Source organism: Salarias fasciatus, chromosome 20, assembly GCF_902148845.1.
Source record: "Salarias fasciatus chromosome 20, fSalaFa1.1, whole genome shotgun sequence".
NCBI lineage: Eukaryota > Metazoa > Chordata > Actinopteri > Blenniiformes > Blenniidae > Salarias > Salarias fasciatus.
In genome coordinates, this window is record NC_043764.1 from 8080166 (window position 1) to 8104442 (window position 24277).

The window sequence follows — 24277 nt, forward strand, 5'->3', positions numbered from 1 at the left end:
TATGGCAGGAAATGCCGACGAAGTGGAAAAATTTGATCCATGTGGATTTTTAAAAATGGGGTTTTGGGGGGTTTTTGTTTTTCGACCAGTGTAGCTTGTAAAACAAGATACAACTGCTTCCTGTTTGTCATAGAAATCACAAATAAATGTTTGATGGACTTTAATGGTTTGGTTTTCTGTCTCTATACTTGTTTGTCATATGTTTTTTACAAACATCCGTGCTTAGCAAAATAAAAGCTGATCAAGATTTCAATGAATGTAATAAAAAAAAATTAAATAAAGGTTTGCATTTATGTCATAGCAAAAGTAAAAGCAATTTAATTACAAAAAAGCAAACCAAAAAAAATCAAAATACATCTATATTTGCTCATTATTTCATTCAGGGGTCTCATATTTCACTGAACTTTGCTTTTTTTGCACTTTTTTTAACATTTGAGAGGAAATTCTTCCTCCAAAGTAATAACCATTCAAATCCTTGGAATAGAGAAATGTCTCAGGATGTGAATTTAAACGACATGTGAGTGCGACTGGGCTCGGTATGCAGCGATCTCGCTCTGTGAGCCTCAGTGTGACTTCTGGAGCCGCAGAGTTTCATCTCTTCACCAGGTCAGAAGGTCACGTGTATAAAAAGTTCCCGGGACATTAAATTCTTCAAAAAGCAGTATTAACATTTTATAATCTGATCGACAATTAGACTATGAGCTCTCTTGAATGACTGTTACTGAAGCAGATCAGGATCTCTGAAGACACGCAGACGGATTCTCACCGGACTTTGTGGCTCTTTTTCTTTAAAATCATTGAAGTTCATGCAGTAGTAGCTTGTTACGGCTATCCGTAGCAGTTTGCGTTCTCACTTCGTAGCGAGGAGGTCATCGGGTCAAATCTGGTCCGGGACACTCTGTTTGGAGTTTGCATGTTCTCCCTGAGTTTTCTCTCACAGGACAAAACCATGCCTGTCTGTCCTGATTTTATTTTATTTTCTTCTTCAAAATTTTCTTGAGACATTCTGCTTTTCAACTAATTGCTATTCATTCACATGAATGTGGAGCCAGAGATAGAAAACAGGAAAAAAAAAAAAAAGCACGTTTTTAACACATTCTCTTAGTGAAAGTGCTTATTATCTGAGTTTTTAAAGTCTCCTGACAGATTAGGTGGGGTGGACAGATGGTGTTTTGTTGAGACTGTTTTTGTGAATAAAACAGCTCAGTGTGGAGATTTGAATTAAACGGGGAGAATAATTAGGCAGCAGTTAACTTCCAGTTTCCCACAAAGCAGCCAGAACTGCTGACTAAACCTCCCCGGCGTTTGATCATTGTTTGTCTGTGACGCCGTGTTCGTATTATCCTTTTGTTGGCGCTGAAGCCCCCGTACGGCTCCAAGCAGTAATAATGCTGGTTTTGCAAACCTGATGAGGCTGGAGGAGACTGAGGAGGGAGGGGGGGGAATTCAAACAGGCATGACAAGGCGAGGAAATCCAACAGAGGGGAAAACAAATAGAAATAGCTCCAAGGAATGAACAAAGAAGAAATGGGTGAATGATGTTGTTTGAGCCATGTTTTGCAGGGAAAGGTGGAAAAACGATGCCTGGCGTCAGCGCCTCGTGAGGACCTCTCTGGAGCCGCTCGGTTGAAAAGTGCTCACATTTCTATTATCTGATTATCTAACTGCAAAAATAAGCTAATGCAGGTGTATCGGTATTCGAGCGTGGATGGATTTATTCTTTCCTCGCCTCACTGCTTCATTTAATTTCTCAGATTTTCTGTGCGCTGGACTCAAACTGAGGTGTGGCTTCGACTTCAGGTCTGTTAATTCAGCCAGCGCCGGCCGTGGGATTAGAATGTGTCCATTATGCAAATATCCCTCAAACTTTTTTTTTTTTTTTTTTAGTTTTCACTTTTTGGCTTTACTTCTTGAGTGAAACTTACTTTAGCCAAAAGATCAAAAGGATTTATCTAAAGTCTGGGAGCATACAGTAGGACGGCGTGGCTCAAGAGCGAATCGAGGTAGTGAGGTTCGAGATACAGATAAGTGTGTGTGTGTGCGTGTGTGTGTGTGAACTTTGCCAAACTAGGTCAGAAATAGAGAAAGCGTGAGGCGGTTTTATCTCTAAGCAGCCTCTTAAAACCAAGCTGCTCTCTGGTATCTGTCTATCTGCAGGAACGGGACGGTGGTTTCTGAGGGTATCAGGAGGTTTTAGGATGGAAAAAGACAGAATTTGAGAATCCGTTTCAGTTTTATTTCTCAGTTCTCAGTTCTGTGGTACGCAGTGAACTAGGTCATCATCCGTTCCTGAGATTGGTGGTTTAATACCTTTTTTTTGTTGGCCTGTGCCAAAGTGTCCTGGGGCAAGACGCTGAATCCCAAATCGCCCTCGGATCATCAGGTGCTCCAGAATGAAACAGTCAGTAGGCTCCCTGCAGACTGTACTTTCAGTTTTAATTTGATCATAAGTTTAGTTCACATGAAAAGTAAGTGTGTCATATGATTACAGTTGTAGAAGAAGATTTAATCACGCGTAATCGGTGCAAAACACAAACACACTCAGGAACACCGGTACAAACACAGGATGCAGTCAATGGGGCTCCACCACTGAAACCTGAAGGCCAAGAAACTCCTGAAGCTCCTCACGTGACGTCAAGTCTCACACACACACACACACCGTCGAAATGTCTGCCAAGAAATGTTATAAAGGCCGAATGTTGGTCCAAGAGGAAGGGAGTGACTTCCCCGTCAGGAAACGCCGACGGCGTCTTGTCAAATCATTCTTACCTTAAATAAAAGCACAAACACCTGACCTCATGTCAGAGAAACCAAAAGAAAACCCAGTGAAATGAGCAGCGAGGGGGAAACGCTCTCAGCCCAATATGTTATTTCCCCACTCTGTCACTGGCCTATTTTCTCTTCCTGATAATCAAATCCCCAGATAGGAGAACACACAGGGGAGGCCTTGAAGGCTGCATTGATAGCACAGACTCAATTAAAGGGGGTCAGCGAGTCCATGAGGCTGACAGAGGCAGGAGAGACAGCGATCGCTCACATTTTTATTTGTTTGTAATGTTGGAATAAACCTCTGTTTCAAAAGGATTTATATTGGAGTTGTGTCAGATTAAATCTCCTTAAAAAAGCAGAGGGAGGAGCTGCCAGTGTTCCAACATGCAGCTGTTGGTCGTCTTCCCCTCCGAGACCTCGATCCTCAGACCAGGATAGCAGCAGCGGTCAGGTGAGGGTTGAAGGTTCAAGGACTTCTATAATAACGGCTTGTTCTGACCACGGGAGGAAGGGTCTTGCTGGTGTCCCAGGATTGACCTCTGACCCATGACCGTATCTGGAGGTCTGAACTCCACGCGGGGTCCCGAGGGGCTTCGGCTGGGCTGGGGAGAGTCCGATCATTGTGTCGACACAGGGCAGTCACAGTGGAATATTCCTGTAAGAGACACTGAAACGATCTTCTCAGGATGTCTTACTCTGTCTCAATGAAACTGTTGTTTCCTTTAGATGTCATCAGAAGTTATTCCCACTGCAAATCAGCAGAATGAATTAGCCCTTCTAATCATCATTATACCTGCAGCTGTTTGCAACAAAGGAACAAAGACTGACTGGAAGAGGCCCTGGACCTGTTGGTGTGCAGCGCCCTCTTGTGGCAGAGCTTGTTTGTTTTATTCTTAATAAGAGAATTATTGATATCAAAACAGTTTGAAATAAAAACAAATGACAACCCACATTTATCCAAGTAAATTTATCTAACCAAACAAAAAAATTCGGCATCGATCTGTTTCATCTTTACATCCACAATCCTGTCAAATGACGCCATCTCTCCATTTTCCTCACATTTTTCTCATTTGTCAGGTTTTTTTTAACTCCCAACGTTGTGACTGATACATTTTCCATTGAGCTGTAAGCACTGTTGATTTAACTTCACTTGCGCACAAACAAATACCAGTCTAATGTCAAATATTTCTCACTGAGATAAAGAGAAAACAGCCTGAGGCCTTCTGCAGCTGCACGATTCTGAGTCTGTCACATCTATAAACTTTCTTTCAAGTATCTGCAGGGTATTAAAAAGTTATAACAGGTGTAGTGCAATGTATAGTTTGTTTAAAGCATGTTAAATGTAGCCTCTGGTAAATATACGCTCCGTTTCTCCATGTTTGCAGATATAAAATGTGTGAGGGATAGCTGAGCATATGTTTGTGTGCCTGCATTGAACAAATGTGTTTCTCCTGTGTTTGTGCAGCGATAATGGCCACATGTGGTTTGTAGATCTGCCGGCTGAGCTGCGTTATGACTCCGTTCCTCCAGGCTGTGTGATTACAGACTGTCAATATAAATTCAAATATTTCTCAGAGAACCTGAGGCTGTGTGTGGATCGTGAGCAATCCGTGTGTCGTTCGCATTAAATCACATTACTGCTGAACAAAGAACAGAAAACCTGTCGAAGTGACGATAGTATCCACCTTTCTCTGTCTCCACTTTAATTCTTCACCTCATGTTTGTTCTGCAGTGTGTGAAACAGTGAGGATGCAGAGTGGAGGAAGAAAGATACGAGTTTAAGTTCAAGGATGTCAAATTTACAGATTTCAGGACAGAACAACAGAGTCTGGTCTGGTGTGAAAAACCTGGTGAAAATTAAAAAAAAAAAATGCATGAAATGCAGACATTTTAGAAATAAGCAAATGCAAACTTCAGGCTAAAATAAGATAAGATTTCTGAAAAAATAAGAATGTTAAGGCGAAACAATAAAAGATCAAAATATGAAATATTTTAATTTTTTTCAATGATGGGGATGTATTTTGTTCATATGAAAAATTAGAATGTTAAAGTAAATTATCCACAACCAAAGCTACAATGATAAGAATTGACAAAAGAGTTTTTTAACAGCAGTATCTACAGAATAAATAAGTGACAACGACACTGGAGAGACTTTGAAGAGGAAAAAATAACACATCGAGAGTGATTTGCAGTGGATTGTGTTACAGCATTGAACAGTTTTTACTTGTTTAGTCCAGTTTAGAGGTAACTGTAAAACAAGTTTGGCACCTCTGACTCAGTGTTAAACTGCTTGAATTAGAGAAACTAGAAAGAAGGTGTCAGGACTGATCTGTGGTGAATGAGACGCCCCACTTCCCTCTCTGTCATCTCTGTTTCCTCTGTCCTCCATGACCTGCTTTATTGTTCCTGCTTGAGTTGTTTCTTTTATTTTTATTACACAATTTGTATTTCTCTCTTGTTTTTTAATATATCTACAGTTCTTTTTTTTTAGTGCTGTGTGACTGAAAGGTCCCAGCTTTAATGGTTTAGAGGCTGAACTGTCTGGAGGCGGCAGAGCTGATGGGCGAAGTTTCCTTTCAGAATGATGGAAAAGTGAAGGAGGACAGTGATGATGGTGCTGGCCTCGCATCGACTCGGGTGTCAAGCTTTCATTTACAAAACGTGTTGTTTTTTCTTCCATTCAGTGCAAGAAGCAGCATTAACTTTCCCTTTAGGGGAGGGAACATTAAGGTTTTTCATACATCAGTTTGTTTGTTTTTTGGTTTGTTTGTTTATCAAGTCAGGCACCATATGTCTGTTCTTTTATGTGCACAATGTAAAGCAGGTCTTTTGCGAGCTAACGTGTAGAAACATCTGCTGAAAAGCATCTGACAGATTTCCATGCAACCAAGAGTTTTTTACACACACACATACACACACAGAGTCATCCTGCTACATATTCATATGCAGCTGCATGTCACGGTCGTCATGTGTTTTCAGCATCATAACTCTGGGAACACAAAGCTGTTTTTCTCTGCGCTGGAGGCTTTTGTTTCTCATGTGTGTGCAGCAGCAGCAGCAGAGGAAACTACCGTTAAACTTTACAGCCCGTCCATGCAGTGTTCATTAAATAAAGTCACACTTCGCCTGCATCCCTGCAACTCAGTAAACCGCCCTCATAAAACAGCTGTAAAGCTGTAAAATGCTTGTTGAGCTCAACGACATCCATGTTACCTTCAGTGTGATGTGCTAAATCTATAGTGCATTGTAATGAAAGCACACTGCGTGAGGGGAAATGTGTTCTCAGTTGGGTTTTTTTTCCCCTCTAATTACAGAAAGTAAAGGTCATATTATAACGTGTCAAAAAATATATCTATCCATCTGTTTTTAACATCATAACTTGATAATAATGCAATAAAAATGGATGAAATGAATAAAATTACATTTTCACAATTAAGGAAGAAGTGGTTCATTGTGCAACATGAAGTTACGAAATTCACCATACCTTTTTTTGATAAGCAAGCGTCAAACTGTAAAAAATAAAACAAAAACGCCCCTCATACTAAGAAACGCAGCACTATTTTTTATATTTCAGGCAAGATTATCTAACAGCACAAGGAAATACAATGAAATAAAGTGACGAGGAAAAGTAGAATAAAAGTAAAAGCTCTATTAAGAAATAGGTAACATAATAAATAAAATATATTGTTTAGTGGAAAGCCTCATGTTTTATGTCCTGATTTAAAAGAAGAGTTTCTTGCTTGGGTGTGAAACGTAGGAAATAAAAGCTGCTTCGCCTTGTAAAACTTTTACTGGCTGTCGTTTTCAAAGGATTTTCAATTTTCTACAATTAAGATGAGGACATTTTGTCAAAACGCTTTTTGCAGTGTTTCTTTACATAACGAGCAAGTCATTACAGTATTGGCTTTAATAGACAGAAAATGGTTAAAATTATGTCATCATTGGCCATTATTACATTTTAAATTCATACAAGTTCTTTTAACTCTCGACTCAATTTGTGAAAAAACTGAAGGAAGAACTCACAAACCAACGGAGAAAAAAGCTAACTCTGCACAGAAAACTTCCCACGAGTAAATCTAACACACATATTTAAAGAATACAACTACATATTAGACCAGACATAAAGGTGTAAGGAATAAAAAAGTATTATTTGGGAGATAAACAATAAAATGTATCTCATATAGGAAAAATTTAAATTTTTTTAAAATAAAAGGACATTTCTCAATGCAGCGTTAATAAACATAAACTATTTTATTACAACAGTCAAACGGGATTAATGCAGTACTGAAGACCAACCGAACCATCCAACTTTAGCAGACATGTTTTTTTTTTTGTTACACAAATACAAAACTTTGAAAACAAACCACAGTATTTTGATCATGTAAAACATTCACCTTTTCTTTAAAATGCAGATCTAAGATATAATTCAATCATATGTAATATTTACAATACTTAATACCAACAAATATCTCACTAATGGCATTTTTCTACATTTACTGTGGACAGAAAACATGAATAAAAGCTAAGTTCCACTTCCAGGTGGTTACATGACGTTGAATCATCAGCAGGAAAACATTCGGAGGGTGAAACGGACAAAATGTTTGCTACATGACGCTACTGGCAAACCGAGACAGCTGAACAGACCAAGGCTGCGAGTTAGTCATACAGGACGGAGGTGAAAGTACATTTTCATCCCAAACAAACATCTTTTTCTGCAGTAATTATGGAAGAACATGAAGAAAGCCTTGAGGTCCGGCGTGAAAAGGCATTATCATGACGGCTATATTGCACACAAGAATCAGCATTTAGGAGATAATTTAGAATTAAAAAAATTCCAAAAAAACAAAAAAAAGTTAAGCTGAGATGCATAAAAAGGCAACAACATTAAATATGTGTGATTTTCATGCATCTGTATTCACAGTATTCTTTATAGAAGGCTTCATTCTCGTCTGAGGACCGAAACGCTTTGAAAACCCGGACAGATCCCACATTGAGTCACCGCGGAGCTGAGAATGAAGCCCATCTTATCTTACTCGATACAGCACAGCAGTGTCTGTGGCGCTCCTCCAGCGTGTCTTCATATTACACTGAATCATCCTGAAGTTTAAATTAATTCACAGGAAGTCCCTCTGAGGTTGCGACCCCGCCTCCTTCCGTCGTACCGGCTGTGTTCAGCGTCCGTGGAGGAGGAGAGTCCAGTCGGCCACAGTGATTTAATGTTCTCCTCTCAAGGCTGCAGCAGCAGCAGCAGCAGCAGCAGCAGATCCTCGAATAAAATCTGGGCACCACAGTTGAAAACAGCATGCGATGAGTGCAGGAGGTTCACACAGTAGTTGGACTGAGAATTCATAAACCTAAAAAGAAATATATACCGGCTAATATATCAAGTGCAAAATATAAAAAGGCAGCTCTAGCCTAATGAAGGGAATCATTTCAGTGCGACAGTAGATAAATACTAACCCCCCCCTCACCCCTCGGTCTATTTACAGGGGGTGATCTTGTCGATCCCGGGCCAGGTGGGGATGTAGTAGCGAGGCAGCGTTCCCTCCATGAGCCTCTCCATCCACAGCCCCAGCCGGTCCAGTTTGTGGTGGATCTGCAGGGTGGATATGCTGCGGGATCGATTGGACTTGCGCGGCGGGTGGTCGTCGCGGGAGCGGGACCTGGAGCGGCCGCCCGGGGCGCCGCCTTCGTCCTCCGACGACCTGCTGTCGTGGTCCTCGCCGGTGTAGACGGGCCTGAACAGGCACAGGTACTTCTTGTGGCCGTTGAGCGCCAGCACGTAGCCGGTGTAGTCCGCCTTGCGGGCCCCGCCGTCGTCCTCCTCGGCGTCGATCTGCATGGCGTCCTGGGCGTACTCCAGCAGCGTGCTCATCCACTCGCTGTGCTTGTCGATGTTCAGGAAGGAGAAATGCAGGGTCAGGCTCCTGGGGAGAAGGACGAGAGGAACCCAGGTCATTGAGCTTCTCGGAACAAACCGCACTTCCCTCGTGCCGCTGTGAACTCACCCGGTGAAGGAGTACACCTCCTTGGCGAACTTGCTCAGCAGGATGTTCTTGGAGGCGTCGGTGAGCACCAGCACGATGTTCATGTGTCCCGGCCTCAGCTTCACCAGGTTACTGATGTAGGTGATGTCCGTCAGCTCGGTCACCTCCACAAAGTTCTTCTTGGGAGGACGACTGAATCCAACGGCAGGAACAAGAAGATTAAATACGCAAACAGTGAATTTCACACTGAGAGGTGTGTTGGTATTAAAAATGCATTCTTGCCTCGAGGTTCCACTGGTCCCCGATGAGCCATTTTCTGCTTTTGTTCCATCTTTAGCCTTTGGTTTTGTCTGTTTATCGTCACTGGAGTCACTGAAAACACACAGAGAGAGAAGTCCCGAGAGACATGGGCAGAGAGTCGAAACCATACCAGCTTTATTACTGGGTTTTTCTCCTGCTCTATTTACATATTGCTCCTGCTAAAACTGCAGGAAGTGTGTGTGCACTACCAACCTGAATGCTTGGATGACCACCGTCCCAAACAAGATGAATAAGGCAGAGAAGATGAGGGACAGAAGAGGCATCATCTCACGCCTGCAAGCCATCAAGACAAACTCGCTTTAGATCTCAGGTTCTTGTGAGAGAAGGCTTTCATGCACATTACGTCCTGATTTCATGAAAACCAGAACAAACAACTGCTTAAACACTTATCCAAAATACACAATGAGTGACAGCTTCTGTACATTTTTCCCCAAGATAACCGCAACTCTGAATGTAAAATGTTCGGTTCTACATACCAGTTGTTATGAAGGATATCATCAATGACTTCAGAGAGGTAATCGTACGATGCATAGATCCACCGGATTACAAACATCTGCAGAGGGAGATATGAGCTCAGTAAGAAAACCTTGGCAGCAGGTTTACCAAAGATTTTTTACTTTTAACACAACGCACAGAAGCAAACTCATTGTTGAGTTCGGGCAGCATTGCATCGTGGATGAGGATGGACGGGTCCTTCTGCAGTCGGTCCAGCTCCTCCAGGAGGCGCTGCTTGTCCTCCTCGCTGCCGTTCCAGGCAGTCACCGGCTTGTAAAAGGCTTTCCCCGCAGCATTACGCCGCTCCAGGATCACAACCTGTCAGAACACACAAATTCAAACCAAGACAGAGAAATTTAAATTCGATGAAAACAGACACCGAAACTCAGGACAGGTCTTGGCTGCAGACGTAGCTGTCCGTGTACCTGTGGGGGTGACTGGGCGCTCTCTTTGTTTTGCATGAGGATGTCACACAGCGGTTGCTGGAGGCGCTGGTACACGTAGGCAAATCGCACAACTTCCCTGGTGTTGGCAGAAGCAAACGAAAGAAAGGCCTGGTTCCCAAAGGAAAAGATCTCTTCATCACCTGTGATCAGCAGGACGCAGTATCTGAGGAGAAACATTATGTTCAATTAGGAAATACAAGCGAGATTAAAAAAAAAAAAAGAAGAAGAAGCTACGATCAGCAGGAAATTTCCATTTTCTTTCATTTGCATGTTGCATGAAAGGTTTGTGTTCTTACTTCCGTCGTCTGTGAAACTGTTTGACAGGACACAGCTCGTCAAAGAGCTTCTGACTGACGAGCCGAGGTGCGAGGAGAAACTTGTTGTTTGACATGAACTCTTCAATAATTTGCTTTTTCATTCCTTTAGCCTGCAGAAAGAATTGTTTTTTTTTTTTTTTTTTTTTGTTGTTGTTTTTACATATCAAAAGACTGACAGATGATGTGCAAATAATACTTTGGTTTACCTGGATAATATCGGCCGGCTTGTCGGTGTTCTCTTTGAAGATCAGCATGGTCGGAGCGTAAGTGTTAATATTAAACTGCTTCTGAAGATTGGCGGTCTCAGAAAGGCCCTGGTCCACATAGCCAAACTGAAGGTAGTCCTTATAAGCAAAAGCTGTCAGCTGCAGAAACACAGTAATGAATGACTGGCATGTTTGCATTAATATTGCAGTTCATCTAAATGTTTCCTCGGGTGCATTAATAAAAGAAGGAGATGAGATGAGATGAGAGCAAACCTTGTATAGTAAAGGAACTGCAGGCACTTGGTCGAACAGCAGCACATGTGGCTTGTTGAGCTCGTGCCAGCTGTTCAAGAACTGCAGGTCATTTTTATCAGTGACCTGGAATATTGAAAACAGGACGTGTGCGTAAGCGTGCTTTGCTTTGTTAAATGCTGCATGTATAACACATTAATTTCCACTGCACGTGCGTGTTTACCCGCTCCACCAATCTCTGAGGGAGAAGATCCTCCACAAACTGCCTCAGGTGCTCCTTTGCTACAGCGTAATGGAAAAACGTGACTTTGCCGTTGATGACTCCGAGGATGGACGGCGTGCGGTGGGCTCCGAGGTGATTCGCTAGACGTCTCTCATAGCCCACATCCACGACGCCGATTCCCACCCCTGTCAACAGGATGCACACAAGAACACATCAGCGTGAGGAGTGAAGCCCTGCCGAATGACTGAAGAAATGTTGAGACTAACCGAGACTCTCCATCTCCTGCACCACCTCCTTCCACACAGGCTCAATGTGGATGCAGCTGAAGCACCAGTCAGAGGTGATCTTGATCAGGTAGGGTCTCTTGTAGCTGTCTGGGACCACGTTGTTGACATACTGGTTGAAGTGCAACGTGTACTTGCTGTCAGTGAAGTCTCTGTGGTTCTTGCTGTTGAAGGGAAAGTTGAAGAAGGACTCGTCGAAGTAGAAGCCGTCGTGACGATTGCCATATCTGTTGTTTCCGTACGGCTGAGTGTCATCGGTCTGCCCGTAGCGGTCGTAATTGGCACGCTTGTCCTCACTGGACAGGATCTAGATTGAAGGATGAGCAGCAACAAGTTTCTATCAATGAGATGCAGCAATGCAGATACACTCCAGTTCAAATGAGGGCTCACCTCGTAGGATTTGGTGATCTTGATAAACATGTCCTCAGCGCCTGGGTTTTTGTTTTTGTCAGGATGCCTTGAGGAGGAGGATCACTAGTTAACAACAGAGTAAAAGAATGTTATAACACAGGGATTGTTGTCCTGGGAGGATGTTTACCATTCTTTGGCCAGGCGCTTGTAGACCTTCTTGATCTCAGCCTGGCTCGCGCTCCTCGTCACCCCTAATATTTTGTAAGGGTCCATCTCTGGACCAGCGTGGGTCGATGCTGCCAGCAGCACCGAGAGGACCGCCGCCACAGCAGCAGCCAGAGGGAGGGACATCTTTGACCCCGCCATCACCGTTCCCTTTAAAACACATGAGGAGATCTGTCACACCGAGATAGCAAAAAAAAAAAAAAGATGGTGACACAGACTTTAAAAGAGAAAGCTTGTCCTCCACTCTCTCGTTAGCTGTGCAGTAATATAACATGAAGCTAGCTGGGAATTTCATTATAGCATGCTAACTACAGAAGCAAGGCGAGCTGTCATGTTATTAAGCTGCTCCAGCAGGATGAGGCGCAGATCTGCAGCCCTCCGTGCGGGTTACTGCCGATGCCACCGGGGCTGGACGAGGCTCCGCATTCAGTCACCTCAAAGCGGACGCGCTCAGCCGCCACTACGCCACATATCCCGCGGTGCTCCTGCTCCCCGTTAGCTGCTCCTCCAGGGGAAAGCTGCTGACAACCTGCTGCCGTGAGCCCGGAGTCAGGAGGAGGCGGAGGAGGGATGGGGGGGAGGGAAGGAGGGAGGCGCCGCCAGCCACGAAAGTCATTTTGGGAGATGGAGTGTTTGTGCGCTTCTCCGTTGTACGTTCGATTTTTTTGTTTGGTGCGCCGCGGAATTTTAGAAGGAGTATCAGTGACGGCCACAGTTTAGCTCCTTTACGATAACGATGCGCCGTAAATAAAATCAAGCGCTCCCCGTTTGCCGAGCTCGCTTCTGTCAATGGACCAATCAGAGGCCGCGGTGATGTAAACACGGAAGTAGATAATGCAACCGAAAGGCGTAAACAAACTCCCGGTTTTTGTTTTCACGGTATTTCTTCACACTTTCTCAGCTGTATTTGCTCGTATTACGTTATTTTCCTCTCTTTGTGATATTTGGTTCTTGGTCTTAATAGTAAATGGAGGAAAGGCACAGGGACATCCTTCGTGGGAACAGGGTTAACCTGGTGACAGACCTGAATCCCTCTGCGCTCTACGATGGCCTCCTTGAAAAAGGAGTTTTCACTCAGGACATGATCGAAGAGATTCAAGTAAGTCTCCGACTCTGATGTCTTTGTGTTTTATAAACTACATCAGAAACATGACGGTCCACATGTCTCCTGTCAGAGCTCCGGGACCAGACGAGACCAGGCCAGGCAGCTGGTCCGGGATTTGGAGACCCGAGGGAGTCGAGCCTTCCCTCTATTTCTGGAGTGCCTTCAGGAGACGGGTCAGCTCAGTTTGGCAGGAATCCTGCTGAATGGAGCTCCAGCAGGCAGCCTGCAGCCTGCAGCTCCGGTACCGGTTCTCCGTCCTGTCATCCAGCCTCTGCCAGTCAGTAAGTGTGTAATGACATTTTAAAAATTCCTTAATGGCCTGGAGAGCTTTAAGTATTCACACTCATAATACAGGGACATATTTGTTTATTGGATGGTTGGATGTCAGACGTTCTGATCATTGTTTCTCAAATTAGATCTGACATCTGTTGTTTAGACTGATTAGACACAAGAGGGATTCACCACGGTTTTGCAGATTAAAGTTGTATATGGAGGCAGTACAGGCCTGACCTCATAGGCGAGGCTACTTCAAGATATTCTTCAGCCATATACCCTTTAATTCCATATTTTATGTAGCACACATTTCAACAAATGACAACCCAACAGTCCTGGATTACACAAGTTAACGTAGGTGAGAGTGGACAGGGAAAAACTGTCTTGGAACAAAAATTTTTGCATAATCAGAGACAGAAATTGTCTGCTGCACTAAAATATAGGACAGAAACAGAGAGTAACAAGAAAGTTGACACAAGACACCAGGCACAGATCTGAAGACAAGAGATCTTGCCAAGTCATGTTTAATGTTATGTTTAAACTCATATTCCACTGATTTTTAATTTAATATTGAATGTGAATGTGAATGTAACCATAATGATATGATAATTATTATAAAGCACAGTGGACTTTTAAAGATAAAGACTTTGATGTGATTTCTGATGTTTCCTCTGTGTTTTTTAGTCTCTCCAATGGATGTTGATAAGCAAAACAGAGATGTTGTCCCTGTTCTTCCATCACCGAGACCCAGCACTACTCCCAGTCCATGTAAGCCATCCAGGTCAAATACATTCCTCCAACAGTGCGTTTACTTTTTGATGCATTACATTCACTGATGCTTGTCTCACAGCACCTGAGAAGGAGTACAGACAAACGGCACAAGGTAGAACACGGCGCGACAGTATTCAGGTATTTATTCATCCAAATCCTCACCTTTGAGTCCAGAATATCATGCTGGCATTCACGTCTTTTCTCTGTCTGTGCTGCATCTGAATGTGTCAGACCTATAAAATGGACGCCAGCCCCTGTGGACATTGCCTTATCATAAACAACATGGAGTTTCAAAAGGACACGGGTCTGAGCAACCGCAACGGCTCCAACATAGACTCTGAGAAACTGGAGAGGAGATTCAAGGCACTCAACTTTACTGTTGAAGTCAAGACCAATCTGAAACAAAAAGCAAGTATCTCTTCTTCAGTGTATGAACTGACACACAATGTACACAAGTATACAAGCTTTATGAATGTGGTGATAACAGATCCAACCCCATTTCAGCAAATCAAACGTGAGCTGAGTGCTCTGTCAAAGAAGGACCATTCACAATTCGACTGCTGTGTGGTGATCATACTGTCCCATGGGACTGAGGTAACACCTGTCCTTGTTTTCAGCCCATTCTGGATAGAATATACATTGTGCAAAATTCACAATTTAAGATGTTACAAAAAGTTTTCTGGTTACTGAAACCCAGATTCGAGATTCCACTACGATGTAGATAATGTAGATTTCACTTTATCCACTGATTCCTATTCAAATCCTAAAATATCTTGTCTATGTTGAGTTTTTTTTTTTTTTTTTTTTTATCCGAATGTCAAGAAATATCTGACGACCAACATAACACTTGCCAGAATTGGAACAGTTTGACCTTTTTAAAAGTAATGAAGCCAATAATGTAATAACTTTCCAGCACTGTAATAAAGCATTTGTTTTATTTATCACAATAACATTTAACCAGTGATATAATGAGTTATTACAAGATACAAGTCTCAATAAAATACTTTGAAAATGTAATAACTTCAGACATTAGTCTAATAAGATGTATTTATGGCTTCATTTCTTAAATCCCTTTTTTTGCAGTTATTTTGGAATTTACCTCTCAAAAATAGGCAGTGGATGAGATCGTCATTATATTCATTCATGAAATTCTCTCAGCCATCAGAAATATTTTACTATTGTATTGCATTAATTGCAATTCAGAATGAGCAAAGTTAGAACGGTATTGGTTGTTTCAAAAGATGATTTGTGCCAATAATTCTGTAGGTAAGTCATAACCGCTTCCCTGGAGCCGTGTACGGTGTGGACGGAGAATTCGTTCCAGTTCAGCACATAACAAACTACCTCAACGGCCAGCACTGCCCGTCCCTACAAGGCAAACCCAAGCTGTTTTTCATCCAGGCCTGCGGAGGAGGTGTGTAACATCTAACGCTGTCTAATAACATGCGCAAAATTCATTCAGAGGTCGTGTCAGTGGTGAGCGTGTGTTTCCACCCTCCAGGTGACAAAGACACGGGCTTTGAAGTGTCTCCTGACGAGGTTGAGCCGTCCGTCGGGGGCACGGATGACCAGACGGACGCCATTCCGACGTCGTCCAGCAGCGACTCTCTGAGCACGCCTGATGAAGTGGACGCCCGAGTCACGCTGCCCACCCCGAGCGACATCCTGGTGTCCTATTCCACTTTCCCAGGTGTGTTTGTGGTTCACACACGCTTATTTTCCTATGTTTTGTTTTTGAGACTTCCAGATGCAAATTCAGACATCAGCTTTTTTTTTTTCGGGTTTGTCTCCATGATCCTCTTGATGTTTGGCAAAAACAGGTTATGTGTCATGGAGAGACCCACGGTTGGGGTCCTGGTACGTCGAGACGCTCGACCGTATTCTTGAGGAAAGTGCTGCTACAGATGACTTGGTCACGATGCTGATGTTGGTGAGGGAAAATACAAAAGCAAAACAAACTGTTGAATCTTCTTTGCAAATTTCTTAATTGTTTGTCTCTGTTCATTTTCAGGTGAACCACGAAGTTTCCCAAAATTCAGCTAAAGGGCTCTATAAGCAAATGCCAGGCTCCTTTAACTTCCTCCGGAAACTCCTTTACTTCCAGACCCAGTAGAGGAAGAGCCATGTGTCCTCGTGCAAAAACACTCAACTTTAATGTTTTGATATTGTTCTTCAGTCGAGGTGCAAAGTGTCTCAACTTTTGAATGCTGTGAATTTAGCTCTTTCCAGATCATGTGTGTTACTGTGTTCCTGATATTTTTGAAATCTGGTTCGTTGTTTTCAATTGTTGTTTCTAATGAACTGTTGAAAAGATTTGTATTTCCAGACTGGGGTAATGTTTTCCAGGTCAGTTATTTTACTGTCAAGAAAACCAGCTATGTGCAAAACTTGTACTCTGCATCAGTGGAGCACTTGTTAAAATTTGCACTCTGCATTGATTTATTCAAATTTGGAGACGCAAGTTTGAATCCTTCTGCTGACATGTCACCACTGCGCGACACTCCTTAACTCTCCACTGCTCAGGTTGTATCAGGACAGACACGAGGCATGAAACTTGTGCCAAATCAAACATGCAGATCAAAGTCCTTCTAATATATTGATCATATTCACTGTTTTTTTTGTTTGTTTGTTTGTTTTTTATGAAAATGCCATCGGAGCATCTTCTGAACGTTTAATTAAATTAATAGAAAATGCTTTGAGTGGCCTATCATGCTGGAAAGTAAAATATCCATTTTGTTGACTTTTTCATCAGTAGGTGTGAAAACTGTGCCTGCAGAAAAAAATGTTGTCTGAAGTCATGCTTTTTTTTTTTATCATTTTCATTTTCGAAATAAAATGCATTGAAGCTATTTGTAATGAATCTTTACAGGATGAGGACAGTCAGACTGAGAATGAATCATTCACTCAGGTCTGGTTCACACAGAAAAAGGACGACAGCAGTTTCTGATGATTGAAATTAAAAAAAAAAAAAAAACAACAACTTCACAAGATCTGCTTCTTAAACTGGGAAGCACTTTGAGCTGCATTTTATGAATGAAAGCCACATAAATGAGATTATCTTCCTAATCTTGGTTATCTTGTATTCATCGTTTCTGCCAGCCATAGCAACTCTCAACAAAGCAGTAATATTACCACCGGCACTTGAACTCATCATAATAAGGCACAAAACCTTGTTATCTCTCATAAATACAATAAAGTTTGAATGACAACAGTACAATGCTGCTTTTCATCAAAAAAGTGAAGATTGCCTCGAATATGAACGTGTGCAGCACCTTTAGTTTCACCAGTTTGAGGCAGAGTCTCTTTCCTTCAGGTTCTTTCCCTGCAGCCAAACACATGACGCCACTGGAAACCCTGATCGTGACTGGACTTTTCCTAGAAGCACAGTGACGACAGCTCCTTCAGATTCAGCTTTGCTGAAGCAGCCAGACAGACAGTCACACACACCTGCATTCACACCCAGTGCAATCAAGATTCACCAATTAGTCTAAAACACAGTAGTTGAACTGTGGGAGGAAACTGGAGAAAACACTGACTCAGGAAAACGCTCACACCACACGGACGGGCCCAACAAGCCGAGATCAATCGGGGATACTCTCGCCACACGTCCACGTTTGAGTCCAGACTTTAATCCATTATTTCAGGGAGAAGGTTTTGGGTCAGCGTAATGCTGGAGCCTTAGAGAGAGCGATAGTAGCCACATCAAACAGTCAGAAGTCAAAACTCAAGATTAGAATATTTATGAGAATCATGAACCCTGCAGACCTCAGAGGCCTGTACGACCAAGCAGGATTAACACACCCTGGTATCTCTGCTACCTGAGCAGACCATCCTGATAACATCCAATACCAAGCTATCTGTCAATTCACCTACTTTACCATGGAGGAGTGGGCAGTTACTCCAAAAACATGAAGAATTCAAACACATCATCCAGGTAACACCGTTGATGCAGCACAACTCAGAGGGAACGCCGGCAGAAAGATTAATGCGTATAGAACGTTGTGAGATTATTCAAAATGAATTCATCAGACAGTACAAAGTGACAGGAGTGTGATCACTCTTGCTTTCTGTGTTGGAATGACACTGAGGGGAGTTGTGCGTTCCACAGATTCATGTTTGTGCATTTCTGCCATGTGTGACCGTGGTTGTTAACCTCATTGTGTCAAATGCAACCGTAGGGGAGCGAAAGTCAAGAACAAGTTTGAAAACATACTTTAAAGTTTTAAGAAACCAGGTTTTATTTCTTCACACTGTCTCTGCTGTATGGATTAAATCAGCAGAATTTATTTGATCGTGTTTATTTCTAACTCATCTAATGAAAATCTGTACCTTTCCAAACGATATCATGGTGACTTCAAAATGATTGCATCTGTCCCTTAAAATTCTTTCTAAGAATCTAAGAATATCATTTTCCAAGAGATCTGATTGGCCGGGAGGCGTTGCGCTGATCTCTTATCCAGAACATAACTGGCTCAGGAACAAGTTAGTTCAGCGAAGTACGTTACCATGGTGATTTAAGTGAACTCGCGTCGTAGCATGGGAAATCCTGACTTGATCCGTGAGGTGACCTCCATAGAGAATCCAGCCTCGGGCCTCTGCTGTCCGCCGTCCAAATAGGTCTGTTTACTGTTTCCCAATGCCGTTCAAAAGGACATGGTCTCTATTAATAATCATTAACTGTCACAGGCGGCTGCTCACATGAGTCATTTGATGGATTTGAACAACATTTTAAAAAGAAAACCAACAATAATCTAAAAACTGCTTCTCAGAAATTCTCCTTGCAGACACCCCGACCACGAGCACTGGGTTTTCTGTGATCCTTGTCTTTCTGTGTCTGATGATCCAATCAAACAGTATTTCCCACCCTGGGTTCTGTGTTTGATGTCTGCCACCTGCAGCGCTCCTGATTCAAACAAACAGGTTGTTGTCGGTTTGCCGCCGGGTTCGGAAATGACCCGTTCATTTGTATCAGGTGGAATTCAGCCTGCAGACATCAAGAACATGCAGGACAAACGGCCGAAGTCTTTGCTGCTCCGGGATGACGATTGTTTGCTCTCATATTGGATGTCTGCCATGGCTCCCTGGTGGGATTGTCACGTTATTCCAATCTCTACGAAATCACAGCCAACTAAACAAGAGGCACGGGAGTCAGGTCGGGATACGTTACACAGAGTGTCCTAGATTCAGATCAATCTTTGCCGTCTGTTCCCGCCGTCAGCCTCACAAACCACTGAGTCCTGAGGAGCCATGCTTTTCTACAGCACAATTCTCTGTAAGTGTGACCGCAGCAAAGTGACTTTGTGTGTTCTGTGAGAACGATTCAACAGGTATTTTTCTTTTTCAGTGCTGGCAGCGACCGGTCTGCTCACACATGCAGGTAAATATTAGTGTGTGGTCTGAGGAGAGAGCTGAACACCACTGAACTGTTGTTTCTCTCCTTCATGTCGGTTTCAGAAGTGGCCTCAGAGATGATGACCTCCTGTGTGAACTTTGCTGTACATCGTCTGAGCTGTGGTAGGATTACTTCCTCAAACGTCTGTTGCATTAAACAAACATCTTATTGAATATCTTCTTAAGCCATCGTGACATTTTTATCTTTCTTTCTATTGTCACAGAAGAATTGCACTGATGTATACACAGATTGTTCTTCTCATTTTGTCTAAGAAGACCTCAACCTTAAATTGCATTAAAATTAAACAATTTTGTCTTTAAATGCGGTGACAGTCAAGGGAAGCATATTAAAGCAAAGTACAGATATGTGAAACTCTAATTAGGCAGAAGGATGAATCGTGTGTACTTGGATACTGTCCATCTGTAATGATAAATTAAAGCTATTAAAGGATAAACCCATACTTAAAAATACTGTCTGCTCCTGGGAGCACCTAAAAACTGTTATTGGTGTGAAGGTGTGGAATAAATAAACTTGAAATTGGAAGTTTTGATGAAGGTAATCAAAGCAAACCTGCGTTTTTCCCCAAAGTCAATGTGCATTTGTGCATTTGGACTTTTTAAAAGGTGCAATAATAATTAAAAAAAATAAAAAAATTCAAACGTTTTTGATTTCAGACATAACTTTTGGCCTTTTCTTAAAGCTTGAACTCTGTTGACGGTAACTGATGAGGAAGTGGCAACAATAATTGCATATGATCTTTGGAAATTACTACCTTCATACATTTTTTTCTTCAAGCACATTCATTTGTGTTTATAGCCTGTTGTATGACCTCCTGAACGTCTTTGTTGTTTTAGTATAAATCTAGCTAAAGGTTTATGAATGCTAAACATGCTTTTTGTCAACCTGAGATGATTTTCTTCTTGTTTTAGCTTTGCTCTTAAATATGCATCAAAATGTTTTCACATTTTGAAAACGATAATGCAGAACCTCTTGCAGCTTTTTATGTTTTTATGCTTTATTAATGTTCTACAGAGTATGAATGGAAAAAAGTTGATAAAAAAAGTAAAAGTTTTCTTTTCAGTTCAAACAACTAAAGAAAATGGGTCACGAAAACAGATTTGTAAAAATCTAGGTTAGTGGAAACAGTTCACTCCCGTTGTAAGCTTTTCACTAAAACAATGATTTAGGAGTTCCCCAGTCAAGCAACCGAGCAGGAAGTAAAAGTGTTTTCGTTGCAGCATCAAACACAGCCCAAAACATAAGTATTTTACAAAACAGTAGCTACACCGGTTGTCAATTTGTACAACTATTAAAACTGTTTTGTCTATACACTGTCAGCGATTTATTTCTTTTTCAGGTATTCGCAGCCATATAGCTGTGAGTGACATTAGCAATAGTAAACCATGGTAATGAAGTTATCTAATTGCTGAGACCATCAAAATCTGAAAGCACAGATTTCAGGTTGTAACCTCAATCTGCTGCTTGTTGATCCTCTCAGCCGTCATGCAGCTGACCAGTCAGAAGCAGTGTTGTGGTGAAATGCAGTCACAGCTGGGATCGGCATCCTGAGGGCGAATAAAGCTCCACAGAGGAATGATTGCTGCTGCCATCGGGCAATTGAAGCAATTACCTTTACTCACGTTTCATTGAGATTGATACATGTGACTTTGGTTGTACGTGTCTGCACTTTTCCTCACGTTTTCACTGATTGTTAGGATCGGCTGCCTTTTAGCAACAGCTAAGCTCAAAAGTATGCACTTTGTGGTACAGTGAGATTCATGACTCATTCAGCTGCAGGTAAATCAGACTTATGCCTGCGGTGGTTAAAGTTAGCTGAGTTAACAGTCAGAAGTCCATCAAAGCCCAAGTTGTCTCAATTAGGAGGGAAAGCAAAAGCTATTTCCCTGAATAATCAATTACTTGGATCCAAGAGTGAAGCGGCATTAAACATGATTCCACACATTTCCCTGTGATGTTTCCTGTTTGGAGCAGACGTTGGGGTGATCAGTGTTGAGAGCGCGCTGTATGGACGGGCAGACTTTGTGACCTGCAGCGGGGGGAGACCTCCTCAAGAGCTGTCCAACACAAACTGCTCTCTGCCGACAGCTCTGGACGTCATTAAGGCAAGGTAGACCAGCTGTCCGCCATCTTAACCCTGACGTTGCAGGTTTACAGCACTCTGTGCTTTAGTTTTAATGTGGTTCTGCCTCAAACGTGACCCTCTGCTTTTATTATGTTTCCTGTGTGTGCAGATGTAACGGGAAGAAGGTCTGTGAACTCAGCGCCCAAATCTTCACCTTCGTACCTGATCCATGCGAAGGCACCTTCAAGTACCTGCAGACCAAACACACCTGCTTACCCGCAAGTCAGTCACTGATCTACGCACTGTTTTCTCATTCACACTGCTTTTGTGAATCCTTATTTTTATTTCCATTCCAGGTGAAGTTTTCTTGCATTTGTTTGGTTGCCTTGGAGCCTTTTGTGTACTTATTGCACATACGCAGGTCTTTTTTTTTTATGCAGCCATGATGAGATTTAATGGTTACACTGGGAGGTAGAGATGTTCTTTCTAGACATAAAAGCCATTAGGCGGGTGTGGGGTGGTTAAGGCATTTTTTGCTGAGTGTAATTCTTTGTTGCAGTCCAGCGTGTGACATGTGAGCACTCCATGGCACACCTCCGGTGTGGTGAGGCACAGTTTTAGTCTTTCATCATTTTTGGCCGAAATCCACATCTTCAGCTTGAGATGATAAACGTGTGCATCTCTCGTTGTCAGATGAAGGACTGGTGATTTCAATTCATTCGGCTGATTTTGGACGTCGCGACCAGTCCACATGCTCCTTTGGACGGCCGGACTCTGAGCTCCGAAACACTGAGTGTTTTCACCATGTCAGCTTAATTGCTAAAAGGTGCAGCAAGCACACTCCTCAGATGGAATCTTCTGGATGAAATATCCATATTCTGTGAAACATTTCATATAATTTGCTCATCATCTATATTCATCTCTGCACAGATGTAATGGGAAAAACTCCTGTAGCATGAGAGTTAGCAGCTTAGTGTTTGGAGACCCCTGTTATGGCACGTACAAGTACCTGGAGGTGACTTATTTCTGTCAGTGTAAGTAAACTGAAACAGTCTTTGACCTTAATTAGTATATTGACACAATGTGCAGCAGAAAAAAAAAGCAATCGTTGGTGGAGGGATGCAGAAATACGGTACATCAACAGGACAGTCATTGCAGGGATAAAATGCAGTAATATGTGTTCTCGGTATATTCTAAGCAGATTTGTTGATGGAAAGTTATGCTACTTTAGCAGACCACAATCAAAAAAAAAACCCCAATTAAACAAAAAAAAAAAAAAGCAAAAAGAAAATCTGTCTTTAACCTTTCTGGTTTTGTTTCTCCAGATCCTGATGTTCCTCAAGTAAAACCCCTGTGAAAACGCTCAACTCATTAGTGTCAAACAGCTTTCGAATAAAAACATACTGATTCTTTCTTATGTGTCATGAGTTGAGTTTTACAAGTTTAACTGTTTTAAGCCTCCATTTATACATTTTCAAGTGAAAACTGAAATCTTTCAGATGTATGCTTACACGATGAGTTTGCTCAGAGCCACTGGAAACACATCTATTTGAAAGCAGCTCCCAAGATGGAACTTTTAGAAAACGATCCGACTGTCTCCATCAAGATGACAGGAAACACAACTTTTTGAAACTGAATCTTCTGCACATCCACATGGAGATGTAGTGTAACGACAGCGGCCTCCAGATTAGCCTGACACTCAGTACGTATTCTTATGGGATTTGATAGTTTCATGGTTGAGAATCATCTGGAACGGCAATCCAACTTCATCATCTGTTAGGTGATCGGGGTGTGTGTGCCTTCTCTCTGCCACATCTGCCTCGAGTCGGGAATAAAATAGAAACCATTCTGCTTCCTGACTGCTGTGATGGATGTTTTTGCAGCTTTGCACTCCGTCTTGATCCTAAATGCTACAGAGTGGGATGCACCATGGGATGAACTTGTTTGAACTTGAGACAAAACTGCCAGGCTTGGATAGTGAGCTCGGTGCTGCTCACAGATGCATCCAGTCTCAAACATCCTCCACAGTGGCGGCTGTTTCAAACACATCCCAGCCCGTCTGAGCAAACCAGTCCTGCAAGGACCTTGCAGGGACTGGTTTGGGACCTGCAGTCCTGTCGCTGTGAAGTGACAGCAGCTGAAAATAGTTTCACTTGCTCCATCTGATAATAGCAAAAATATACATGGTTGTTTATTTGTTGTTTTTCTGACCTGTGAAAAGTTACGTTTGCCTTTTAATTTTAGAACTGGTGGCTTTACATGCTAAATAAACATTGGCGTGTGTTCATTTCCAGAACCAGGATTTGCTCCTTCCTGGTTTTTTTTTTTTTTTTTTTTTTTTTTTGGGGCGTCAATCAGCAACCTGTATACAATCTGTTTGCAGTCTGGCATGAAGACTAGCAAATCCTCCCTTTGAAGTGTGTGTACATGTGTGTGTGTGTGTGTGTGTGTGTGTGTGTGTGTGTGTGTGTGTGTGTGTGTGTGTGTTTCACATGTTTGGTGATCGTTCCATGGTACATTTAGGTGTAACAATAGAACAGAACAGACAAAGAGGTGTTGAAGCTTCTGGCATTTTTTAATTGCTTGGATATGTGGCAATTGGAATGATTACAATTGAAAAAAAAAAAAAGATCTCATCCATTTATTCATGCAAAAATATTTCCACAGACAGTCTGAAACATCTCCGTGGTGAAAGAGTCTATGTGCTGCTTCTTTTTTTAATCTGCAGGCTGCTTGACGTTTGATCTCAACTGGACTTACTGTTTTAAAAATATAAA

The 24277-nt window shown here is 42.3% G+C and overlaps 3 protein-coding genes across 3 annotated transcripts; 2 read left to right on the top strand and 1 right to left on the bottom strand.

The window, feature by feature from the left end:
- Positions 1-7103: 7103 nt before the first annotated feature.
- dnajc16 (DnaJ (Hsp40) homolog, subfamily C, member 16) lies at positions 7104-12448 on the bottom strand. The gene is made up of 15 exons (XM_030118475.1): positions 12311-12448; positions 11839-12026; positions 11691-11757; positions 11283-11607; positions 11017-11201; positions 10815-10919; positions 10542-10700; positions 10315-10445; positions 9998-10181; positions 9711-9890; positions 9554-9630; positions 9270-9350; positions 9039-9128; positions 8778-8948; positions 7104-8696 (listed from the first exon to the last, which is right to left on the bottom strand). The coding sequence occupies exons 2-15, from the start codon at positions 12015-12017 to the stop codon at positions 8249-8251; spliced, it is 2382 nt and encodes a 793-aa protein (XP_029974335.1). The 5' UTR covers positions 12018-12026; positions 12311-12448; the 3' UTR covers positions 7104-8248.
- A 174-nt stretch (positions 12449-12622) lies between these two features.
- On the top strand, positions 12623-17010 carry casp9 (caspase 9, apoptosis-related cysteine peptidase). Its single transcript, XM_030118513.1, has 11 exons — positions 12623-12755; positions 12841-12975; positions 13052-13262; positions 13939-14022; positions 14105-14163; positions 14257-14433; positions 14530-14619; positions 15292-15439; positions 15527-15715; positions 15846-15955; positions 16037-17010. Exons 2-11 carry the CDS (start codon positions 12844-12846, stop codon positions 16136-16138), a joined length of 1302 nt encoding a protein of 433 aa, XP_029974373.1. The 5' UTR covers positions 12623-12755; positions 12841-12843; the 3' UTR covers positions 16139-17010.
- Positions 17011-19184: 2174 nt separating this feature from the next.
- Positions 19185-22542, top strand: LOC115408559 (L-rhamnose-binding lectin SML-like). The gene is made up of 8 exons (XM_030119386.1): positions 19185-19297; positions 19370-19402; positions 19483-19539; positions 21410-21545; positions 21670-21782; positions 22060-22104; positions 22194-22326; positions 22431-22542. The coding sequence occupies exons 1-8, from the start codon at positions 19273-19275 to the stop codon at positions 22540-22542; spliced, it is 654 nt and encodes a 217-aa protein (XP_029975246.1). The 5' UTR covers positions 19185-19272.
- The last annotated feature ends 1735 nt before the right edge of the window (positions 22543-24277 follow it).

What these genes read in the sequence shown, in the direction of transcription:
- dnajc16 (XM_030118475.1), bottom strand. Translation starts at nt 12,017, where the DNA reads ATGGCGGGGTCAAAGATGTCCCTCCCTCTGGCTGCTGCTGTGGCGGCG. An exon ending in GCAGGAGATGGAGAGTCTCG is followed by an intron (nt 11,202 to 11,282) that starts GTTAGTCTCAAC and finishes TCCTGTTGACAG; the next exon opens with GGGTGGGAATCGGCGTCGTG. An exon ending in GTGGTCATCCAAGCATTCAG is followed by an intron (nt 9,129 to 9,269) that starts GTTGGTAGTGCA and finishes GTGTGTTTTCAG; the next exon opens with TGACTCCAGTGACGATAAAC.
- casp9 (XM_030118513.1), top strand. Translation starts at nt 12,844, where the DNA reads ATGGAGGAAAGGCACAGGGACATCCTTCGTGGGAACAGGGTTAACCTG. An exon ending in AGACCAATCTGAAACAAAAA is followed by an intron (nt 14,434 to 14,529) that starts GCAAGTATCTCT and finishes ACCCCATTTCAG; the next exon opens with CAAATCAAACGTGAGCTGAG. An exon ending in GTCCTATTCCACTTTCCCAG is followed by an intron (nt 15,716 to 15,845) that starts GTGTGTTTGTGG and finishes TGGCAAAAACAG; the next exon opens with GTTATGTGTCATGGAGAGAC.
- LOC115408559 (XM_030119386.1), top strand. Translation starts at nt 19,273, where the DNA reads ATGCTTTTCTACAGCACAATTCTCT. An exon ending in CTGGACGTCATTAAGGCAAG is followed by an intron (nt 21,546 to 21,669) that starts GTAGACCAGCTG and finishes CTGTGTGTGCAG; the next exon opens with ATGTAACGGGAAGAAGGTCT. An exon ending in GTCAGCTTAATTGCTAAAAG is followed by an intron (nt 22,327 to 22,430) that starts GTGCAGCAAGCA and finishes ATCTCTGCACAG; the next exon opens with ATGTAATGGGAAAAACTCCT.